The sequence below is a fragment of the Haliotis asinina genome, chromosome 1, assembly GCF_037392515.1.
Source record: "Haliotis asinina isolate JCU_RB_2024 chromosome 1, JCU_Hal_asi_v2, whole genome shotgun sequence".
In the NCBI taxonomy this organism is placed as follows: domain Eukaryota; kingdom Metazoa; phylum Mollusca; class Gastropoda; order Lepetellida; family Haliotidae; genus Haliotis; species Haliotis asinina.
In genome coordinates, this window is record NC_090280.1 from 81,152,508 (window position 1) to 81,176,387 (window position 23,880).

The 23,880-nt window shown below is 42.1% G+C and overlaps 3 protein-coding genes across 3 annotated transcripts in view; 2 read left to right on the forward strand and 1 right to left on the reverse strand.

The window, feature by feature from the left end:
* Nucleotides 1–23,880, forward strand: part of LOC137276206 (TP53-regulated inhibitor of apoptosis 1-like) — a 447,953-nt gene that overhangs the window by 195,244 nt on the left and 228,829 nt on the right. The window lies entirely within an intron of this gene.
* LOC137297933 (uncharacterized) lies at nt 1,407–9,915 on the reverse strand. Its single transcript, XM_067829927.1, has 5 exons — nt 9,707–9,915; nt 9,197–9,220; nt 3,979–4,041; nt 2,718–2,843; nt 1,407–1,507 (listed from the first exon to the last, which is right to left on the reverse strand). Exons 1-5 carry the CDS (start codon nt 9,759–9,761, stop codon nt 1,458–1,460), a joined length of 318 nt encoding a protein of 105 aa, XP_067686028.1. The 5' UTR covers nt 9,762–9,915; the 3' UTR covers nt 1,407–1,457.
* Nucleotides 21,791–22,621, forward strand: LOC137276239 (uncharacterized). The gene has a single exon (XM_067808214.1). It carries the CDS (start codon nt 21,791–21,793, stop codon nt 22,619–22,621), a length of 831 nt encoding a protein of 276 aa, XP_067664315.1.

Below are 23,880 nucleotides of genomic sequence, written 5' to 3' on the forward strand. Positions count from 1 at the left end.
TGTTTTTACATAAACGCAGACACGACAAAGTGTATTCAGTATATATTAGTAAATGTACATACATAAACACTATCTTTTGACAAATCCCCATTTAAATCCGCATAAAAGTAATTAATCAATCAGCGTGTTATAAATTCATTAACTGAGCATCAAGTGAATGATGACAAATAACGTGTAGGTTTACACCACCTAACACGGATTACAACCTAGCGACACCAAGTGATTTTGACAGAATCGTCTATGAAAACAAGGGTTGTAACTCGGAAACTAGGTAAAGCAGGAGACAAAACACAATGATAGTAGATTGTGAGAACATATAGCTTTCATTTTTCACAACAGCTTTCGCGATTTCAGGTTTATACAAACCTGTAAACTAAATAGTTTAACCCCTGAAATGTAGATGAATACTGCACAGACCCTCAGTTCTATACCTACAATTACGTCACGGAGACGCCTCGCTCTTGTTGGTTGAAATTTCGTTTACGGCTGAGAATTGTGCGCTGTTGACAGAAAGGTCGATTTAAATTAATTAAGGGTCGAAATGAGTAGTTTTAATGACGGGGTTGCATTTATAGCGATGTGTGCAAGTGATTTTGTATTTGTACAAGAGTATATGTGATCTTTGAAATCGCTGTCATTTAGCGGAGTCACAACGAGCTGAAATTTGTGTCATGACACTGACGCATGAACGTCGTTATATGAGCGAAACATTCCCCATTACAAGGTATGTATCCTTCCTCTTCATTCTTCATCCCTCTTTTTGAAATAATCTAGAATTCTTTGTTTCTTGAGTAATCCAGTGTTACGTTAGACAAAGCTATAGTGCTTGAAATAACCTTCTAAACCAGGCTTCGAAGAAGCAGAGAAACTGACTGTTGTTTAACGCATTACAAAAGTTTTGACAATATTTAGCAGTGTCGAGGTAGTCCCAGTAATGTTCATACCAACGGAAAGGAAATTAGACATACTATATTTTTGTGCAATTTTATAGCCGTACGCAGATCCAAGACCAAGCGAGCACAATTCTGTCACAACGGTCACTTTTCAAACCATATGGAAATGTGCACATGTCAAAAGAAAAGAAAATCGGCAAACCACGGTGTTAACCACCATTCATGTCACGTCAAATAACGCCTCCCTTACGTCCCTTTGAGTGTATTCAAAGACGATCTTGTGGGAGTGCTTGGAGATTTTACATGCGCTTTTCGACTTACTGTCTTATCCACGCTTTCTGCAATAACTCGTTCGCTAGAAGCCTATGTAATATCACTACCCGTACCTCTGTCGCCTTTCGAGCAGGCGGTGCAGTAATGTCGCTGTTTCACGTTCGTTCCGTTCATTTTTCAAAAGAACAATGAGTGTAGGTCATTCATTCAGCGCTAAATAAATAAGACACATTTCATGCGGTTCATACCAATCATGTTTATTTCATCTGATGATCTTAGGTACATGCGCACTCAAGCGCCTGGGAACTGTTTTTTCCCCGCTGAAGAGAAAATATCATCAGCTGAAACAGAGTGTTTCGATAGTTACTTGCATTGATAATGCAGACAGTACGATGAATCACCAATAACAATGAAATACAGAGGTAGGCTGGGAGAATGTGGTTAGATGTAAGTAGATTCACGGATGAGGTAGAGGGTAGATGTAGGTTGATGGGCGTCTGTGGTAGTGGGTAGATGAGCGGTTGTGGTAGTGGGCAGATGTAAGTAGACGGACTGATGGTGTAGAGGGTAGATGGTCGGATGTGGTAGTAGATACATGTATATGTATATGGACAGATTTTGTAGTGGGTAGATGTAGGTAGATGGGCGTTTGTGGTAGTTGGTAGATGTAGATAGATGGGCGTCTGTGGTAGTGGGTAGATGCAGGTCGATCGGTGGATATTGTAGTCGATGAGTATGGGTGTGGGTAGATGCAGGTAGGTGGTCTTTTGTGGTAGTGGGTAGGTGTAGGTAGGTGGTCTTTTGTGGTAGTGGGTAGGTGTAGGTAGGTGGTCTTTTGTGGTAGTGGGTAGATGTAGGTAGGTGGTCTTTTGTGGTAGTGGGTAGGTGTAGGTAGGTGGTCTTTTGTGGTAGTGGGCAGATGTAGGTAGGTGGTCTTTTGTGGTAGTGGGTAGGTGTAGGTAGGTGGTCTTTTGTGGTAGTGGGTAGGTGTAGGTAGGTGGTCTTTTGTGGTAGTGGGTATGTGTAGGTACATATGAACGGATGTTGATGGGCGTAGATATTGCTTGAGGGGCGAGAGTTGGTTGATGTTTGGAGATGGTTGAACTTTTTATTGATGGAAGATGGAAGAAGCTTTTGGAAGATTTGAGAGTTCAGAAAAGAGTGAGTGAGTTTAGATTTACGCCGCACTCAGCAATATTCCAGCTATATGGCAGCGGTCTATAAATAATCGAGTCTAGACCAGACAATCCAGTGATCATCAGCATGAGCATCGATCTGCGGAATTGGGAAACGATGACATGTCAGCGAGCCTGACCACCAGATCCCGTTAGTCGCTTTTTACGACATGTATAGTCGGCCTTTATGGCAAGAATGGGTTGCTGAAGACCCAATCTATCCCGGACCTTCACGGGTCTCAGATAAGTGTCTGTAATGAAGGTGTTTGTGAATAAAATAGCAAAACTACATAGGTTGTACAGGCGTGCGTGCCTGTGTGTGTGCGTGTGCGTGTGCGTGTGCGTGTGTGAGTGAGTACATAAGGGAGACACTTACGGCATTGGATGCAGCATGGCTTTGGTCCACACACGTAACAGTTGTAGCATGGACGTCCAAGCAGCTGGTCACCCGGTCCCCGCCCACCTGCCCTAAGCTTCGGGGAATCCCTCTTCCCAGTTAACGCTGTTGGGGAAACAGTAGAACAAGAACATTGAACGGTGAAGTGTTTCCCTGAAGATGTAGGTAAATTTGAAATAAAAAGACATGTTCTAAAACATCAATCCTCAGTCAAGACCTGGTCTGTTTTGTATTCATTTTCATATTCAGTTTTGTTGGTTTGTTCGTGAAAGACAATATTTATTCGGGATTTGCTTCAAGACTTTACTGTCGGCTAATTGGCATTCAAGAGGCTGGTGAGTAAAAACGAAACATACAACCTTATGGATGACAATTACTTGTTTATTGTATAGAGCTGCCATCAATAATGTTGTATGTTTCAGGGTTTTTTAAGATTACGGTCGTTTTCTCTGATATTCTTCAGTGAGTGAGTTTAATTTTAGGTTGCGTTTAGCAATGTTCGAGCAATATCATGGCGAAGGACACCATAAACGGGCTTCACACATTAGTAACCATGTGGGGAATCGAACCCGGGTCTTCAGCGTGATGAGCGAACGCTCTAACCACTAGACTGCTAAATGATGATACGACAGGAACGTAAAACAATATGTACACATGTAGGGGAAGCGAACCCATGTCTCCAACGTAACCAGCAAACACGTTGACCACTAGGCTACCCAACCGCCCATGATATTATTTAAGACATCTGGCGAACAAGTATCTAGGATACAATTGGTGACATTAAGCAAAGTTTTCGGATCTAGGGCAATGTGAAGTCATTCAGGAAATAGTCTTCGAACTAGGGATGATTAAAATTTTCTTTAAAAATAGAAAAAGAGTGTTAATGATTATCAATATCAAATTGTGTCTTCGTATTATCGTCAGTTAACTTTTGTGATAGAATTCTGTTATCTTCCCACATAATATACAAATTTAGGACTTTATCCCTGATCTGTTTCTAAATTATGTTGATGATGCTGTTTTGTTAGTATACCATGTAAAACACGTCACAACTCACCAGTGATATCAAACATATTAATTCTTTAATTTATTGATTTCTTTCAGACATTGTCAGCATTATTGCTCAAAGTTACGTTTTCGACATTAAATGATAATCGATCGATATTTAGTAAGCGATTATCAATGGCTATGTCAACAGAAAAGCTACTTCAAATACACGTATTGAGTAAACGTGCCTCACCTTTGTACATCCCGCAGTAGTGACAACATGGTGGGGGGCCGCAACACATCAGACAGTAGCGACCTGGGGAAAAAATGACTCATTTGAACATGAGACAGCGAAAGGACACACCGACGTTGGGCGTGCACCTACTACTTTGACATACACTGGCCCGAAACTGACTCAAGATTGGTCAAACAGTGACCAGACACTAGCCCAGCACTGATTAAAAACTGGTCAAACAGTGGCCCGACACTGGTCCAGCACTGACTCAAGATTGGTCCAAGAGTGGCCCGATACTTGTCCAACACTGACTCAATATTGGTCAAACAGGGGCCGGACACTGGCCCAACACTGAGTCAAGATTGGTCAAGCAGTGGCCCAACTCTGACTCAAGATTGGTCACAAGCAGTGGCCCGACCGACACTGGCCCAGCACTGACTAAAAATTGGTCAAACAGTGGCCCGATGCTTGTCCAACACTGACTCAATATTGGTCAAACAGAGGCCGGACACTGGCCCAACACTGATTCAAGATTGATCCAACAGTGACAAGACACTAGCCTAACACTAAGGATTGGTCCTAAATTAATTGATCTGAAGTGTTCCAAAACTATTCAAACTCAGATCTAATACTGGAACGACACTAACCAAGAACTGTTCCAATACTTGTCTAATATTCAACACTAGTCATTTTTAAAACACTGTCCTAAGATTGGTCCAAGACTGGTCCAGTATTGGTCCAACATTTGTCCAAGATTGGTTAAGCAGCCGATTCATATGGTGTTTTTCATGAATCATGAGCGAATGAATGGTAATTGAATATATTGGTTGTTCTAAGATTGGTCCAAGACTGGTCCAGTATTGGTCCAACATTTGTCCAAGATTGGTTAAGCAGCACATTCAGTGCTGAATATGGTGTTTTTCATGAATCATGCGCGAATGAATGGTAATTGAATATATTGGTTGTTCTAAGATTGGTCCAAGACTGGTCCAGTATTGGTCCAACATTTGTCCATGATTGGTTAAGCAGCAGATTCAGTACTGAATATGGTGTTTTTCATGAATCATGAGCGAATGAATGGTAATTGTATATATTGGTTGTTCTAAGATTGGTCCAAGACTGGTCCAGTATTGGTCCAACATTTGTCCATGATTGGTTAAGCAGCAGATTCAGTACTGAATATGGTGTTTTTCATGAATCATGCGCGAATGAATGGTAATTGTATATATTGGTTGTTCTAAGATTGGTCCAAGACTGGTCCAGTATTGGTCCAACATTTGTCCAAGATTGGTTAAGCAGCAGATTCAGTACTGAATATGGTGTTTTTCATGAATCATGCGCGAATGAATGGTAATTGTATATATTGGTTGTTCTAAGATTGGTCCAAGACTGATCCAGTATTGGTCCAACATTTGTCCAAGATTGGTTAAGCAGCAGATTCAGTACTGAATATGGTGTTTTTCATGAATCATGCGCGAATGAATAGTAATTGTTCATATTGGTTGTCTGAAGCTCCTGAACCATCTGAGATACCCATAGTTGAATGGAAATGGGCAGGATTGTCGCGCTGTTGATTAAAGGAACCAACTAGTTTTAATTTAAACATGTCTTCCGCTACAACAGGATCAGCAAAGATCGTTTTCTAGTCTTCATAAGGATCCATAGTGATCCAGTCATCATCGCGTTCTCATGGCCTCTGATATGAGATACATAAGAGTCAACACCATTTATATACAGTGAGCGAAATAGTTCCCAAATTTTGTCAGCCACTCAGATTAGCTATGCCTGGAAGTTACCAGTCCATAAAATAACTCACTTGTCCGATATTTTAATGCAGACAAGCGTTTCATCATTGCGTTGTTAATAAGATGAACATTTTTATCAGGCCATAATTTTGCATAATTAGTAAGTGTAGTATAATAAGTGGGAGAATGTTACCTATTTACAAAGTGACCCCCATTAAAATTCAGCAGCCAGTCGGGACAGTGACTGGAGATTTATTACTGGCCCGTTTTGACTTTTACTAGCCACGGACCAGAGGCTATTTCCCGCACTGTTCACATCCCAGCTGAATGAAGAGACCATCGATTCTTCACAGTTGTCTCATTATCATAAACACCTTTCTTATAATGTGAAGATGTTTTCCAAGTGTTGATTGCCTGAATAATGGCTCTCGTTTGATTAATATCGACCATGGTCGAATTTTTTTAAGTAGTAGCACTTCTAAATAATAACAAGACGCTGTTGTTTTTCCTTTGACATCTGTGTTACGTCTAATTCTGTTCATAACAAAAGCACACCATCTGTCGACAACACCTCTCGTTAACGCCCTTGCACAGCTCAACACCTCGTCGAATCACGCGGCTTTTGGCGAGAAATCCTGCCAGCGGGACACAAATCATCCTGCGGGCTCTGTCTGGCAACAGCGAGTACATACGTGCGTGGGTGAGCTTTTAGCAATATTCCAACAATATCTCCGCTGGGGACATCTGAAATGGGCTGAAAGCATAGCACCATGTGGGGAATCAAACTCGGATCTGCATCGTAACGAGCGAACGCTTTATGTACTAGGCTCTCCTACGCCCCAATCTTTGGCAAGTTTCTTGCAAATGAAAGTTTATTTGTTGTTCAGTGAGTGAGTTTTTTACGCCGCTTTTAGCAAAGTTCCAGCAATGTTCATCATCATCATCGTCGTCGTCATCGGGAACTTTTATCTAAAAAGGATTTGATTGCGTTTTCTATTATTCTAACCCGCATCTATAATATCCAAATAGAGACTCGCTCTACTATTTGGTGCTGGTCTGTAGCTTGAGATTTGTTTTCTTCCGCGCATATATCCTGACTTCGTCCGAGAATGGACGGAATTTTTTTTAAAGCTTTAAATGGAAACAAAATCAGCAGATTAGTGATGCGCGAGGTATTTTACTTTAGGTACTTTAATTGTGTGGTTTTTTCAACGATCAAAGCGACAGAAGCGTTTGTCAGACAGAAAACGATCCGTGGCGAGCCGGGCCGGGCCGGGCCGCTATTTTACTGTCACACCTTTCTATAGGTTATGTATTTAGGTCATACTTCCAAATATATCAGAATTGAGCCCCTATGGATCCGATGCCCATGCTTCAAACAGTTCAGAATTAACATTTAGGTGTTCTGTAAGATGAATACGTTGTTCACTGGTCCCTCGGGGCCATGGCTTGCACCAACGACGAGCTGCTCTCTGATTGGTCAAAAATAAAACACCAGTATTATTTTCTTTTCGTGGCGTGATATATCGTGTTGGTGCCAGCCTATTGAGGGTGAAGGACAAACATGGTGGCCTCGATCACTCGATACCGCTAATTTCACAATAAATTCGTGTATTGCAGATCGCTCTGCGCAATCTCAAGTGAACCGGAAGCATTCGTGACGTAGCAGAATTCGTGTATTGCAGGTAAAGGAATACCCAATTTCATTTGAGGGGTTGTAGAACGAAAGCGGAATATCTAGCGATTACGGAAAGGTTATGTTTTTTCGCCGATCGGGTGTTTTAAGTGAAACACGTAGTAATTCTTGTCCCAGAGGCGATGATTTTCGTAATCAGGTTATTTTCGTACAAGTGAAAAAGTTGTCTTTTCCTAGGTTCCAAGCGAAGTTACTCGGCACATAGTGCACCGACATTGATAATTTTGGATTTATTCGAAAGGAAATTGTTTTGGTTTTATTTCAGTAAGAATTCAGCGGCTGTGTATTCCAACATTTCCCACCCAGAATTCGCCCATAATCGAGAGTTTGGTGTTTGACAACTTTGTGCGCGTTACATCCCTTTTCTTCTTTATATGTATATGGTTGTCGGTGTAGGCTTGTTGGACCCAGGATGTTTGAGTTCATGGGGTATATTCCGTAACCCAGGGGTGGGATATGTGTAAATGTATATATGCAAGGTACATTTATTCAATCAGTATCAATTTAACTATTCAAATCTCACCATTTTGACACAGGCAGAGAACCCGGAAACCTTCATGCACAAGCACAACATATACATATACATCTATACATAAAATAAACACCACCCTGAATTTTTACCAATTAATTCTGTCAGAAATGCAATTCTAAGCACTTTCGGCAAAATGACTTTTATAATTTAATAGAGCAAGCATTTAAAATTTCAAAAATGAAAACATCATCGCTATTACCATGTACTTTAATGAGGATAATTGCCTATATTTTAAACAGGCGTGTTTAAACAGGCCTGAAACAAGTTACCTTGTTTTGAAGTGAAAGTAATAAGTGATTGTTATGTGGCCTATAAATTCGTTATTTATTGTGAATGGATGAACGTTTGTAAACTAGGATTTAGGAAACGTTAATCAAACTGAAAATAGTAAAATTTTAAAAGTAAAAGTTGCTTAAAAGACATTAATGTTATAAGAACCAATACACATATTTCAGGGATTTAGAGACATAGCGTAGAAAACTGGATCGACATTTTCCAATGGTGTCACGTACTGTTAAACACTGGCATGGAGTTCCCAGTATATTGCAATACGTATCGCTGCCCGCAGTAATTTGACACCTGATTGTAGATGCAGTGCTTTGATAACAAGTGCATTGTTGGTCAATGCGCGAAATTGTCTTTCCAGCAAAGGTGTATGTTTCTTGGGATCTTCGATCGGTATTTGCGTTGAAAACACAAGAACTTGTGGTGGCGTGTGGTGCTATGCACAGAGTTCACGGCACAAATCAGTTGAAGGTAAGCAATCTCGCGCTCGGGAAATTCTTTAGATGGGTGACCGTGTTTGACTGCTTGTCATCTGGGTGTTTCTAGGACTTCAGTCCTGTCCCACAATGAAGCGCATGTGACATATGTGGTGTCACCTTAGACAAGTGAGTTTGCCTCTGTTCACCCAGAAGAAAATGGGTACCCGGTTGGATAATGACATGTGACTATAACCTTCTAACGCTTAACAAGCAGTTTGGGTGATCCGGGGTATTAAGAATCAGATTCTGATTAAGCGCCGCAAGCAGTCACTTGGTGTTAGGAGACTGCGCTACAGAAGATGTCTTACTGTTACATTAGCGCAGCATAAACTTCTCAATAAAGTGTCTGCCAAAATATGAAGGTACATCCCTCTTGTAAACATGGCGGGTGTTTTTACATGGACGAAATCAGTTTTGAAATGGATGAGTGAGTTTTCAGTTGTGCTTGAGTAGAGCCTAAAACGTTCAGATTGCTCCCTAAATATGCACGTATACTTACTTGGTTTCTTGATTGGCGACAGTCCTGAAAACAGGGTACATAAAAAGTTTTAAAAACTTGACACGGAGATCTCCATAATGGTCAACGGTATCTGAAATCAATCCCCTAAAGTTTCGTCAGCACTTGTATTCATTTTTCCGTCACGGCGGAAAAGATATTTCAAAGTGTCACAATGGAGGGTATTTTTCATAACATCAATTGCCTTTTAATTATTTTTTTTAAACTTTTTGATATATTTAAAAGTGCATAGGTGTTTCTTTTAATTTTGCAGATCATGTTTATGAGGGGCGATTGTTTGTAGTTCCTCGATGTTGGAGTCTTTTTCTTTTGCTTATTTGGTTTGAAAACGTACGTTCCACCATGAAAAATTCAATGTGTGGACTTATTTTAGATACATTAATGCTGTCATCGTCATCATGCAACTGAGAAATGATTTACATTTGAAATAAATAAAATTATAAACAAACAAACAAATCATTGTTTCGCGATCATTGTCAAACTTCTACTAACCTGTTATAGGAACAATGCCGGCGAACAGTAGCATCAACAAAATAGTCGACTTCATCGTGTTTTGTGCTCATCGACGATGTCGCTGATTATTTATAACAGTCCATGTCCGGGATGATTCGTCAGAAGCAGCACCTGGTTCGCTGATTATTATCTCTCATGACAACATCGAATGTTGCCACCGTGACACCGTGACAGACGGGTATGGCATTATTATACTAACGCCTAGTGCCTGAATATATATCCTTTTGGTAGGAACAAATACACCCATTCAGATTGAAAAGGAGGCCAGAGAGTTGGGAGAAGCTGAACATGGGAAATCTAGACTTGCTTCATAAAGGGCTCTAGCATTGCAGAGAGGGCTAGACAGGGCTAGGGAAGGTAGTGTGGTTCGGGGACTGTGAGACAGACTATGTTATGACCAGATGACTCATCCTAGAGGCTGAATGTAGCATGGTCTGACAATATCTCACCCACCCCTGTCAACAGATCTATACTTTATTTGTTTTGTTTGTAATCCTGGGTGTGTCATGCTCAGCTATAATAGTTGCACGTTTATTTGACATGACTATATGCTACTGTTGGCAGATGTTTCATAATGAATGCATTGTCAATAACAGACTGATCGCCCACCTCAGCTGCATTGTTTTTGTGTGTTTTCACAATGTCCCTCTAGACGTCGCCATTACTCTGCGGCTCAATATAACAGATGACAGCCATTCAGTATTGGAGGGTGGACAATGGTCGGTGTTTTGTCAGGGGAAGTATTTCTTTTCGTTTAGCCCTCTGCCTAAGTCAAAGTGATGTCGATATCAGGTGGTTTGAAGCTCCCTCTTTTGAAAATGACCCCCTGACACCCCCACGGTACACGAGACAATGAAATTCACCCCTCAACTCCATTATTTTGAAAGTTTATGATTTTTCAAAGGCGAAAGTGAAAGGGGCAGCACTAAATATGCCCTGGATAAATTTGTTAAACGCATTGTATGTGCAGTTGGGTTGTCTGGAAGACAACTGAAAAAAATAGAATTAAAATAAAAAAATGAGAGAGACCGTGCATACAACATCCAGGAATGGAACAACTGAGGGGGTCGTATTAAATCTCTTCTGCTTGTCGTAAGAGGCAACTAACGGGATGTGGTGGTCAGGCTCGCTGACTTGGTTGACACATGTCATTGGTTCCCAATTGCGCAGATCGATGCTCATGTTTATTGATCACTGGATTGTCTGGTCCAGACTAGATTATTTACAGACCGCCGCCATATAGCTGGAATATTGCTGGGTGCGGCGTAAAATTAAACTCACTCACTCAGTCCAATTATGGCAAAACCGAGGGGTCGTATCAAATCTCCACTTTTGGAAGTTGGCAAAATTGATTGTTTTCAAAGAGAGGTAGTAAGAAATGCTATCAGAACACCTTATATTCCTTTCCTTGCACATTTTGCAAAAACACATGGATACAGAACATTCGTTGATTATATCCAAACATCAGTCACAGAAACTGTTTCATACATTTGGGTTTCATTTATAAAAAGTTAAGTGGGAAAACAGACGGGTGCTATGCGAAAGAGCTGACATCGAAGTTTAGATTAATGACCTCTATTTCAAACCATAACGTAAGAATGACATTGTATCATAAAGGCTGGCTATAGACAATGTTTATTCCTAATGCAGGATATTAACAATCAGAAAACGCCTTCGCTAGATAACATATATTTCTCTGACAAAAGGGTCCTAACAGTACAAACAAAATACACAATGAATTTGTTTTTACCTTCATCCAAGACCTAAATGCCTATCCATCATACCAAAGGGGGCGTAGGGGTAGCTCAGTAATTAAAGAGTTCGCTCGTCATGCCTAAGACCCGAGTTCCATTCCCCACATGGGTACAGCCCCGTGAAGATCCGGGATAGAATAGGTTTTTTAGCAACCCATGCTTGCCGCATAGGGCGGCTATGCTTGTCGTAAGAGGTGGCCAACGGGATCGGGTGGTCAGGCTCGTTAGCTTGGTTGACATGTCAACGGTTCCCAATTGCGCAGATCGATGCTCATGCTGTTAATCACCCGATTGTCAAGTCCAGACCGCCATATAGCTGGAATATTGCTGAGTGTGCAGTGTAAAACTAAACTCACTCACATGGGTATAACATGTGAAGTCCCCTATTGTGACATTGCTGGAATATTGCTAACAGCGGCGTAAAAACCACATTCACTCACTCACTCATCACACAAACAAAAATCCAGGTCTGTTAGTCATTTTTATTCAGTTATTGCTTGATGAAACCACTACTGGAGTTCCGTCGCGGTTCCGAGGAAATCTGAAAAGAAACAGACACAGGAGATAAACGTCGTCAGTTAATTCTGTGTTTCCCAATCTGCCGGGCTCCATGAGTGAAACAAACAAAACAAACAATTGCTCTCCGGTTTAATCGCTGTGAACGACACAGGGGCGTATTCGGACCAATGATCGAGTGCTAGCTTACATGTTTAATATTTCTCGTGGAACCGCAATTTGCTCCACACATTGTATATGGCAATGATAGAGCTCGCACAAGGTCCTGTATGGAGTTGGGCTTATTAGACTTTCTTGACTTCTCTGTGGCCTCATTTGGTGACACGAATTGATAGTTTATTTTAAGTTTGGTTGTTGTCTCACACCAGTTCTTCTCTAATCAAAGTTTTTTGTTTTGTTTTTTTGTTAAGTCACAGCACTACTCCTCGACATAACGGGTAATCAGGTGTGAGTTAGAGAGTTGTTTTTTTACACAGCTTTTTGCAATATTCCAGCAATATTTCAGCTGGGGACAACAGAAATAAGCTTCACGCATTACACCCATAAATACCCAAGAAGCGCCCGTAAAACTGAGCCAAACCCCAACAACACGATATATGTATTTTGAAAGCAAATTTGTTTCGACTTTCTGACTAGCCCATGTCATTCTTAGGCTTTGGTTGGTTTAACGCAACGTTTGTTTAATCAGCAATATTCCAGCTGTATGGCGGCGGTCTGTGAATTATCGAGTCTGGACCAGACAGTCTAGTCATCAAAAACATGAGCATCGGTCTATGCAATTGGGATATGATGGCATGTGTCAGCTAAGTCAGCGAGCCCGCGTAAAACTGCTTGAATGTGTCTGAAAGTGGTGACAATTCATACTCACTTCTGTGAAGGATTTCGGGTCAGCTGAACTCACCTTTAAGCTTGCTGAAGTCCATACCACAGGTACTGCAGCAGGGTGGCGGCCCGCAGCATTCTGGACAGAATGTCACGCCACCAGTACCTTTCCCGAGGAGTGAGGTGGTGACGTCACGGCGGACTGAGCTCAGCGGCTTGAAAAGATCTGGAAAGAAATATATTAAAAAAGAATAAAAAGGAAAAGTTTTTGTTTATGCAATAACTGAGTTACTCGGTTTAAACTCCGCTTTATTTCTTCGATGAAGCCACTGGAGTTGATCAAATAAGACATCCTGACTGATACCCATGATACAACGTACCTGGATCCACGCCGCTGTTTTTACAAGAAGAGGGATTGTCGCATAAGGACTGACTCGACTGGTACCCATGATACAATGTACTTGGATACATGCCACCTGTGTTACAAGAGGGGTCGTCGCATAACGACCATACAGTACTGACTGGTACCCATAATACAACGTACCTGGATCCATGCCGCAGTAGTTACAACAGGGAGGAGCGCCACAGCATGTTAAACAGAACTGGTTAACATCTGTAAAAGAAAACACAAGCACTACAAATAAAATGATTATACACCTGAAATTGTTTTCCAGGGGCCCAATCGTCCAAGGGGTCCCAATTAACTGTGGAGAAGTGAGATCCGCTGATCCTCTTGCTCACCATAAACATATCATCGTAAGTTGTTGTTTTTTGTATGTTGTTTAACACCTCATTCAGCAATATTCCAGCTATATGATGCCTGTTTGGACAAGCCACTCCAGTGATCAACATCCTGAGCGTCGATCAACGCAACTGGGGACCGATGACATGTGTAAACCACGTCAGCGAGCCTGATCCCCCGACACCCTTAGTCCCTTCTGACGACAACCATGGGATGTTGGAGACCATTTCTTCTGGGGTCCAGAAACCTATGATTGTAAGGTCGAATCCCGTTCAGTCCCGACAAGGGACGTCCCATATATGGGATGTTGGAGACCATTTCTTCTGGGGTCCAGAAACCTATGATTGTAAGTTCGCATCCCGTTCAGTCCCGACAAGGGACGTCCCATATATACCTGCTCGTAGGTTCTTCCAGCGTGATGAAAACCTCTGAGGCCTTCATCACTTCATCACTTCCTCCTGCATTTTGCTGATACGCCGTGGTATGACTGATATATTGCTCTAACTGGCGTTAAACCCATCTCACAATGTCCCATATTGTTGAATTGTATCAGTAAACGTTCAACAGAAACACAAACACGTTTGAGCAATAACAAAAACTCCGGCTAAAACATAATGTAGAGTCTTCAGCAACGGCATCAACGTCTTACCCTGTACACAGACAACGGCACCAACACAGACTACAAGCAACAACAGCTTCATCCTTCGTGTTCGACGAGTATCTAAACACCAGAGAGTCTAAACCGTTGGATAGGACTGCTAAATCTTGTTCCGATAGCTACAACGCACGACCCAGATCGAGGTCATGCTATAACTCACAAGTCAATGCCAATCCCAATGAGAGTCGACATGTGTTGACAACTTCAAAAGGTGAGAGAAGGGACAGGATTTTCAATCTGTCCTTCATCTGTGCATAGACTAGGTGTTATGTCATTTACTCAGTGAGTGTAGTGTTATAGGGTTGCTCTGTCTCGTGGTAACAGCCTCGATTATACATGATTCTAGGCAGCTTGAGTGGCTTTTACGATGCTTTTAGCAATATTATTGCAATGTTGTGAAAACTGTTTTTACATCCAATGTTGTTGCTTGTCTTTGTTGTGTGTGAGTGAGTGAGTATGATTTTGTGCCACTTTAGCAGTGTCTGAGCAGTATCACGGAGGGCGTACCAGTGATGGGTTTCACACAATGTACCCAGGGAATCAAACCCAGGTCTTCTGTGTGACGAGCGAACGATTTAACTTCACAGCTTCCGGAGGCCGTATTTCATTCCCAAAATGGTTACTAAGATACGATTTTAAATGTCACCCAGGGGAATATTGCTTGAATGCTTCTTTGTCCGTCGGTCTGTTGTTTTACGCCGCAACCACATTATCCGGGCTATATTGCGGCGGTCTGCAAATAGCCCAGTCTCGACCAGGCAATCCAGTGATCAATAATATAAGCATCGATCTACACAGCTGGTATACGATGACATGTGTTAACCACGTCAGCGTGCATGACCACCCGATCCCCTTAGTCACCTCTTGTGACTAATTTAACCCGAATCTGTCTTGAATTCTGTATGAAATGACATAAATATCAACACATTCACTGTGATATCATTCTCCATTTCCTCTCTCGTGATAATGTTTTTTCGAGTTAAGGCGATAACGGTTTAACGCATTTTTAAACGTGATTTAAATTTTATCAAGGCTAATTAGCCTGATTTGAGTGAGTGAGTTTAGTTTTACGCCGCTTTTAGCAATATTCCAGCAATATCATGGCGGGGGACACCTAAAATGGGCTTCACACATTGTACCCAGCCCTGACATGAGTCTAAGCTCGTTCAGATGGAGGTCTTATCTTATTCATACACAGATTTGATGAAGTCCATTTTGGGTATAGTGCTGACATCTTACTGAAGGCTTCGAGGGCCCAAAACAATACTGTACATTGACATTGACTGATACTGTGGTATAAGGCAAGGGCCATTCTCGGTCTATATGTGTAAAAACACGACATCGCATGTACACGAGATATTCTGAGCATGATCGCGTGGTATTCTCACGATCACGTGTTTTTGTCTTTTTAGTTGTATTTTTTCAAACCTCAAGAACCAAAGCGTTTTGCGTTTGAGCGTGAATAAAATCAGGGAATCACTCGCTCGTGCATTCTCTTGAATATTTAAAATGTTTAACGTCAAGGACAATACTAAAGCGCATAGCAAGAATGTCCCTTAAAACATTCCACACGAAATATAAATGTTACCATGGGAATGTGCGAAACCTGGGATTTCGTGTATTACCTAAACTCTCAGGGGATTTCATGAAATCACTGAAATATTGGTTGTGGGATTTCATAAATCCAGCCTTTATTGAACACTAATTTTATAATGCGAGTACACAGTGTATACTGATAAAATTCATTTGTTGGGGCAAGATAGACTGCCATGACACCGGCTTTTACACTTTAGTCCCACTTTGAAACACAACGTCCCGATTTACATTGGTTAGGACCACTGTTACACCATCACAATTTGACTCGGAAATCACAGCAGTCCTGATATCACAACAGTGTAATGAAACGCCAAGAAAATTAGTAATTTTATGAAATCCCTTGCAAAGTTTTGGGAATACATGAAATCCTTGGGCCCACAGTGATTTCACAAAATCATTAACCCTTTATGTATTTCGTGAAATCCCTGCTTTCACACATTCCCTGTAACATATACAGATTATTCGTTTGTGAATGCCAGTGGTTAAAGATACCACAAAGTAGGAAAAGAAAGGGAATTAATGTGAACACGTTCCTGCCTTTACGTTTGGTTTTGTTTAAGACCACTCAGCAATAATGAAGAATATGTCTGTAAATAATTGCTTGATAAAATGATGATGATGACGATGATGACGATGATGACGATGATGATGATGATGATGATGATGATGATGATGATGATGATGATTGCTGTTATGAATAGCGGTCCACGCCGTCGAACTTAAATGATGCCCAGTCAAATCTCAAAGCCTGTCCACCACGCCCTTGTAAACACTCCTTAATATAAGCAATCCCCTCCTTGGTACACACTGTTGATGATGTGTATTAGTAGATAGTATTACTACTAACGTCAATGACCTTAACGTCATCTTTCAAATATATATTGTGTTTCCGTTAGTGCTAAAAACATATTTCTCTAGACTTGAGTGAAGTCGGAACTGAGGTGGAGAATATCATACAAAATGAATAAAATCAAACATCTTTGACAAATAATGCTAAATTGTTTAGCATACACTACTACTACTACTACTACTACTACTACTACTACTACTACTACTACTACTACTACTACTACTACTACTACTACTACTACTGCTACTGCTACTGCTACTGCTACTGCTACTACTACTACTACTACTACTACTACCGCTGCTGCTACTGCTACTGCTGCTGCTGCTGCTACTGCTGCTGCTGCTGCTGCTGCTGCTACTACTACTACTACTACTACTACTACTACTACTACTACTACTACTACTACTACTACTACTACTACTACTACTACTACTACTACTACTACCGCTGCTGCTGCTGCTGCTGCTGCTGCTACTACTACTACTACTACTACTACTAAGGCTACTACTACTACTACTACTACTACCGCTGCTGCTGCTGCTGCTGCTGCTGCTACTACTACTACTACTACTACTACTACTACTACTACTACTACTACTACTACTACTACTACTACCGCTGCTGCTGCTGCTGCTGCTGCTGCTACTACTACTACTACTACTACTACTAAGGCTACTACTACTACTACTACTACTACTGCTGCCGCTGCTGCTGCTGCTACTACTACTACTACTACTAAGGCTACTAAGGCTACTACTACTACTACTACTACTACCGCTGCTGCTGCTGCTGCTGCTGCTGCTGCTGCTGCTGCTACTACTACTACTACTACTACTACTACCACCACCACCACTACTACTACCGCTACTACTACTACTACCGCTGCTGCTGCTGCTGCTACAACTACTACTACTACTGCTGCCGCTGCTGCTGCTGCTGCTACTACTACTACTACTACTACTACTAAGGCTACTACTACTACTACCGCTACTACTACCGCTACTACTACCGCTACTACTACTACTACTACTACCGCTGCTACCGCTACTACTACTACTACTACTACTACCCCTACTACTACCCCTACTACCGCTACTACTACCGCTACTACTACCCCTACTACTACTACTACTACTACTACTACTACTACTACTACTACTACCGCTACTACTACTATCGCTGCTGCTGCTACTACTACTACTACTACTACCGCTACTACTACTACTACTACTACTACTACCGCTACTACTACTACTACTACTACTACTACTACCGCTACTACTACTACTACTACCGCTACTACTACTACTACTACTACTACTACTACCGCTACTACTACTACTACCGCTGCTGCTGCTGCTGCTACTACTACTACTACTACTACTACTACTACTACTGCTGCCGCTGCTGCTGCTGCTGCTACTACTACTACTACTACTACTACTAAGGCTACTACTACTACTACCGCTACTACTACCGCTACTACTACTACTACTACTACCGCTGCTACCGCTACTACTACTACTACTACTACTACCCCTACTACTACCGCTACTACTACCGCTACTACTACCCCTACTACTACTACTACTACTACTACTACTACCGCTACTACTACTATCGCTGCTGCTGCTACTACTACTACTACTACCGCTACTACTACTACTACTACTACTACTACTACCGCTACTACTACTACTACTACCGCTACTACTACTACTACTACTACCGCTACTACTACTACTACTACTACTACTACCGCTACTACTACTACCAGTACTACTACTACTGTCATTACTAGTGATACTACCGTTATTTGTTATGCTGGCACGACAGTACACCCAACCGCCCGGCCGACTCATTAATATATTAATCAGTATCATAGGAACTCCACGCGCCGAGATCCAGGAGAGGCTTGCAAACTGTTCCGAATGTATCGAGAAATGCCGAGGCAGATTGAGTGCCATTTGACAACAGAAGCTCTATTTCACTTAATAATGGACGTTACAAACAACAGTTCAAATCGCCTTAACATTAATTCGAGCCAAGCATCGGGGCATTCATACATACGCTGCTCTGAATACTAGGCTTATTGCTAATCCGGACTAACCCAGTCTGATTTATTCCAAATCGCTTCCGATACCTATACCTGCCATTTAAACGCGATCGGCCTAATCACCTTTGACTGAAATAGGGCACATGGTTGATGTGAGCTAAGCCGATCATTCAGCCCGTCGTTAAGATTTGTGGTTGATTTGGCAAACGAAATACATCACTGACCTCGACTGCGATGGAAAGAAGGACGTGTTGTTTTGTAATGGACGTGTATTTGTCAAGCGATGGGTGTTGAGTTCAAGGAATTTGCCTATCATTGTCGGATCATGAAGCGTTGCTGTTTGGCTGCGGGACACTGTTATGGGATGATTAGGGACCGATCTATGAACACCGGATGTGTATCTGAGACATGACTTGTGTGTGTTGACGTATTCATTGTTGCAGTTTCTGTTTTGGATGTAGTGCTACAGGTTGTTTGTTTTTCAGGTTTAAATATACTGTTTTGTGGCGCATCATTTATTTATATCATCATGACGAACTTGTGTTCAACTCTGCAAACCCTTCACCGAAACCTGCTGTCGGATTCCGAATCTGAAATTGACGATGTTGCCATGTCGAAACTACGTTCCCCGATTACTGCCGAACATCGCCGACGTCATGAGAGCTCGTCGAGTGATGGGAAGAGTTCGACAGATCGGATGTTTATTCCTAAATCACGTGAGCGATTCAGAAGCAGTTCGTGTGACACCCGACAACACCCCGGGAGACCGGAGTACATACACTGTAGATGTTGTGGATTGTTGAAGAAGGCGAAGGTGTCGTTTTCAGATGATGTCGGTGATGACGACACACCTGAGGATAAAGGGAATCCAAAATTACCGAATGGACGGGCAACCAAAATTATTCCACGACGGTCCGGATCGTGCGATCCGAGCATTAGAAACAGAGACCAGTTTGAAGCAGTGGTAAAACCTGGACAAACAGTATCCGACACTGAGTTCTTAGCACGAAGACAGCCTCGAACACTACCTAGGTATGAAGGTAAGGTATACATTAACTTTGTAGAACTTTATTCTGTAACAGTGTCAGGCAATACATGATGACTAGTTCCATTCGACTGTCGGACCGTGAGGCAAGACTCCCTGCCTTGGTTATGCCTAAATGCGTAGATCGGTGCTCATGATATCAACCTCTTGATTTCCTGAAGCAGACACGCTTAAAAAATCAATCATAGCCCTTTAGCATGCCCTTTGTCCCGCATTCAGTGCACATTACGTTTTAACACAAAATGTGATGTGTTTTTAATCCGAGTAATATTTTCTAGTTTTTCAAGTAATTGAAGAGCGTTCATTACATTGTCCTTGGCACACTTATTAACTTCTGCGTCAAATTCACGCACTAGGTCAACCATGTTCTTATAAAGTCAGGTTCATTCTCATAAGAGAAACAGAATCTTTTTCTAATGTTAAAATATTAATACTTATTTGTACTTATTTGCCGTATAAACTCATACCACAGACGATTTGATGGTTAATCTAGCAGCCTCGGCTGTGAAGCCTCAAAATATTGATTTTCATACCACCTGCCTGTTCAAAATATCGTGTATTATTTACATTTCACTGTTTGAGCGTAAATTTGTCTCTGTGTGTTAGTGTGTGTGTGTGTGCCTGGGTGTCTGAGTGTTCAGTTCACTTAGTGACGATTCCGCAATATAGCATTGATACCTCACTTAGACACATTATACGACCACCGAGCGGCCAAGCCCTTGTTTTATCCTCTCAGTACCAAGTGCCAGGCAGGGCAACAATAATTATCATCTTTTAACATCTTTCGTACATGAGAGTTGCCCGGGGCAAATGCTTGGAAGAGGCGACTAACAGGATGGTCAGCCACACTAACTGTGCGTCAGTACATAAATGTGCATCAGTACATAAATGTGCATCAACGGATGTGCAAATCTAAACGATTCCAGTAGTCTTCTGTCTATACACCTTCTGTATTATAACATTTCACTCTGCTATCTTTCAATCCTTCTCTGTTTCTAATAATTTCTTGTGATGTAATTAGTGACTGTAAATATATGTGGAGAGGGGTTTGAGAATTTGAAAGAACTTGTCCCCAATGCTTTTCACATGCCATCGTATCCCAACTGCGTCGATCGATGCGCATGAGGCTGATCACTGGATCGTCTGGTCCACACCCGATTATCTACATACCACGGCCATATATCTGGAAATTTGCTAACTGTGGCATTAAACAAGTTGCAACAACAAACAAATCCTTCGGGTCCATGTTGCCAGGTAGGGATATTATTTCATCAACGATCACTCACTTAAGTGTTTGTTTTTCTGCTCCAGATGTCGTCAGTGATGGAGATCGACGGTCTAGAGGGCGACAACAGATACGTCATACAGGCCGACCACCGCCATCACCACAAACGTCCTCACAACGACGTCAAAGGACAAGCACGGGACATGGACATCGTCAACAAAACACCTCCTCTCTCACCGTTGCTGATGTCATGCCGCACGTTTTACAGAAAGAAAACAGACCCTGTGGCTTGATCCAGCAACACAATGACCTGCAACACCCTCCAGAGGTCGTTCCGGAGTCCACCTCGAATTCTGGATACAGGCATGATGTACGGGAATCACTTGCTCACTCCCCGTGTTGGACACAACATCAGTTCGTTAATGAAACAAAAACTGCTGATGACACTGATATTCCCATAGAATTAGTGCCTAGCTATATTCCGGAGGAACGATCAAGGAGTCGCAGACGTCTAAATGAATTCGATCCAGCCAAAAACCAGTCCCGTATTCAACGTGGTGTTTCTTTTAAAATCGCTGTTGACAATCAGAATGGCCCAAACGATAGGGTCATAGAACAGTGTCGTAATTACGCAAGTGAAGATAGCCAATGGTGGTCGAAACCTCCACGCATATCACACTTTACATCAGAACATTCCTCGAGCCGTACTAACACAGTACATGAACATTCTCCCAACAGACCACAACAATGGCAAACTGTGGCAAAACATTCCAATTCTGTGTGTTCATCAAGAGGAAAGATGAATGACCATTCTCATCAACGAACAGCTTCTCCGGCTGCTGCATCACGTCTAACGGAACTCTCCGACATCACACCCTCACGTGACTACAGCTTGGACACAAACACAAATGCGCACAGTCCTCACCAAATGCCATCTCGTTTAGAACCGCCCCATCCAACAGTGTTGCCTGTTTGCCAAGAACCTGGTCACAATGAACAATCATCACTGTCTAAAACACCGCCAACGAAGAGATTCCACTTTCAACGTACGTCTTCTCCAATCAGAGCACACCCTTGTCCAACGGAATCCATTGCCAGCATCAAGAATGACTCGGATTGTACTCGACCGGAGCATCGTCCACGGACATCTTCTCTATCAGCACCGTCACGTCCATCGCATTTGACAATACATAAATCCACGTATGAAGAATCATTTCATCCCGAAACCTCTTCAACCCCACTCTGTAGCCGCCCCCCGAAACCTCCAGCACGTCCACCAAAACCCCTAAAGCTTCAATCGACCAGCCATAGTATTTCCCCCGACGGAAAATCCCTCACGAACGACGCAAAGCAACCGGGTGACTGTGGTGATGAACCGCCAGCTCTCCCTCCAAGGGGTAGACCAGCCAGACAACCGGCTGACACACCACCAGAAAGACCACCAAAGTCATGGGTCATGGGTGGACCCAGAGAGAGTTCCAATCCACCGCCCATACCACCGAGGACACGTCGGTCTCAGTCTGCTGACAGTGTGTTCCGGAAACGGGAGGCATCACCAGGGAAGGGCGAACAGAGAAGGACTGCTTCAGAGGGAGAAAGTCAGAAACTGATCATGGAGGTTCTTGTGTAACTGAACTAGTACAAGGTCAAGGTCAAATGTAGGGTCAAGGTCATTATGATCATATTCACTCGTTAGTTCTATATCTAATAGTTGCAAGATAACATTTGATTCGCGAATAGGTCAAGGTCATTACACTCCCCAGTGCCCCAATTAGGTTAGTAGGGGCCTTAAAATACGTGACGTATGTGGATATCGTGAACAGGGTGAGGGTCAATGGTATTTACATAATTCATCACAAATATAGCCATGGTTTGAGGGTTTGTGGAGAATCAGGGACAGGTTCATGAAACAAATTATCTATTGGTTTATTGCCAAACGACAAAGGAAATCACTCCCATTGTAGTGAGTTGAGTTGATGACCTCGGTCTGCATGGTTTTGGTCATAAAGCATAAAACTTGAAAACATAAAACTTTATGAACTGAAGCAGTTGTGATATTAACTGACTGCCAACAGAACATCTAATTATATTATCAACTGTTGAACTGTAGATTCAATATAAGACAACCTTCTGTGAGGCAGATATCTTTTCCACATGTCATTGGCGCATCATTGGATTTGGGAATAAATACAGTATATGTATATAACAGTACCATGTATGTACTGTTTTTATTTAGTTCGGATTTTGGCTCAGTGGACTACCTATCACCATACAAATATACATTGCATCTTAGATGTGACTAACGGGATTCGGTTGTCATATGTGCCAACTTGGTTGACACGTCATGTTCCCAATTGCGTATATGGATGCTCGTGCTGTTGATTACTGGATTGTCGGGTTCAGACGCGAACATTAATTGATAGATATTTACTGAGTGCGGCGTGAAACTACAAAAGCGAAAACGGAGACAAACAAACATCGCATCATGCATCAGGACAGGTCCTGACGGAATTACGTAAAACCAATATTCTCCTTTTTCATTAGACCACTTCCAGCCGGTGTATATCAGATCACGTGCTATCAGTATACAATATACTAAGTCCGTACGATTCATCCAGCACGACCACCTCCATGGTGTAGTGGTTGGAGCGAAAGGTCAGGGGTGCGATAAGTGGCCGCGTCATACCAAAAGACGTTAAACATATGTTACTTGTTAGTTCTTGCCTGGCGCTCAATATTAAAGGGTACAACAAGGACCGGTCGGCTCGGAGTCATTATTATGTCAGTATTAACTGCGGCATGGTATTTTATGGAACTATCACTGTAAAACAAGCAGCCACACATACACACATGCACGTCGTCATTTGAGCGAAATGTTTCTAGGTATGA

Bases quoted from the DNA above. Each gene is read 5' to 3' on its own strand.
- LOC137297933 (XM_067829927.1), bottom strand. From the start codon at position 9,761: ATGAAGTCGACTATTTTGTTGATGCTACTGTTCGCCGGCATTGTTCCT. The intron at 9,221-9,706 runs GTTAGTAGAAGT...CCCTGTTTTCAG, and splicing joins CGGCATTGTTCCTATAACAG to GACTGTCGCCAATCAAGAAA. The intron at 1,508-2,717 runs GTAAGTGTCTCC...ACTCTGTTTCAG, and splicing joins GCCATGCTGCATCCAATGCC to CTGATGATATTTTCTCTTCA.
- LOC137276239 (XM_067808214.1), top strand. From the start codon at position 21,791: ATGAATGACCATTCTCATCAACGAACAGCTTCTCCGGCTGCTGCATCA.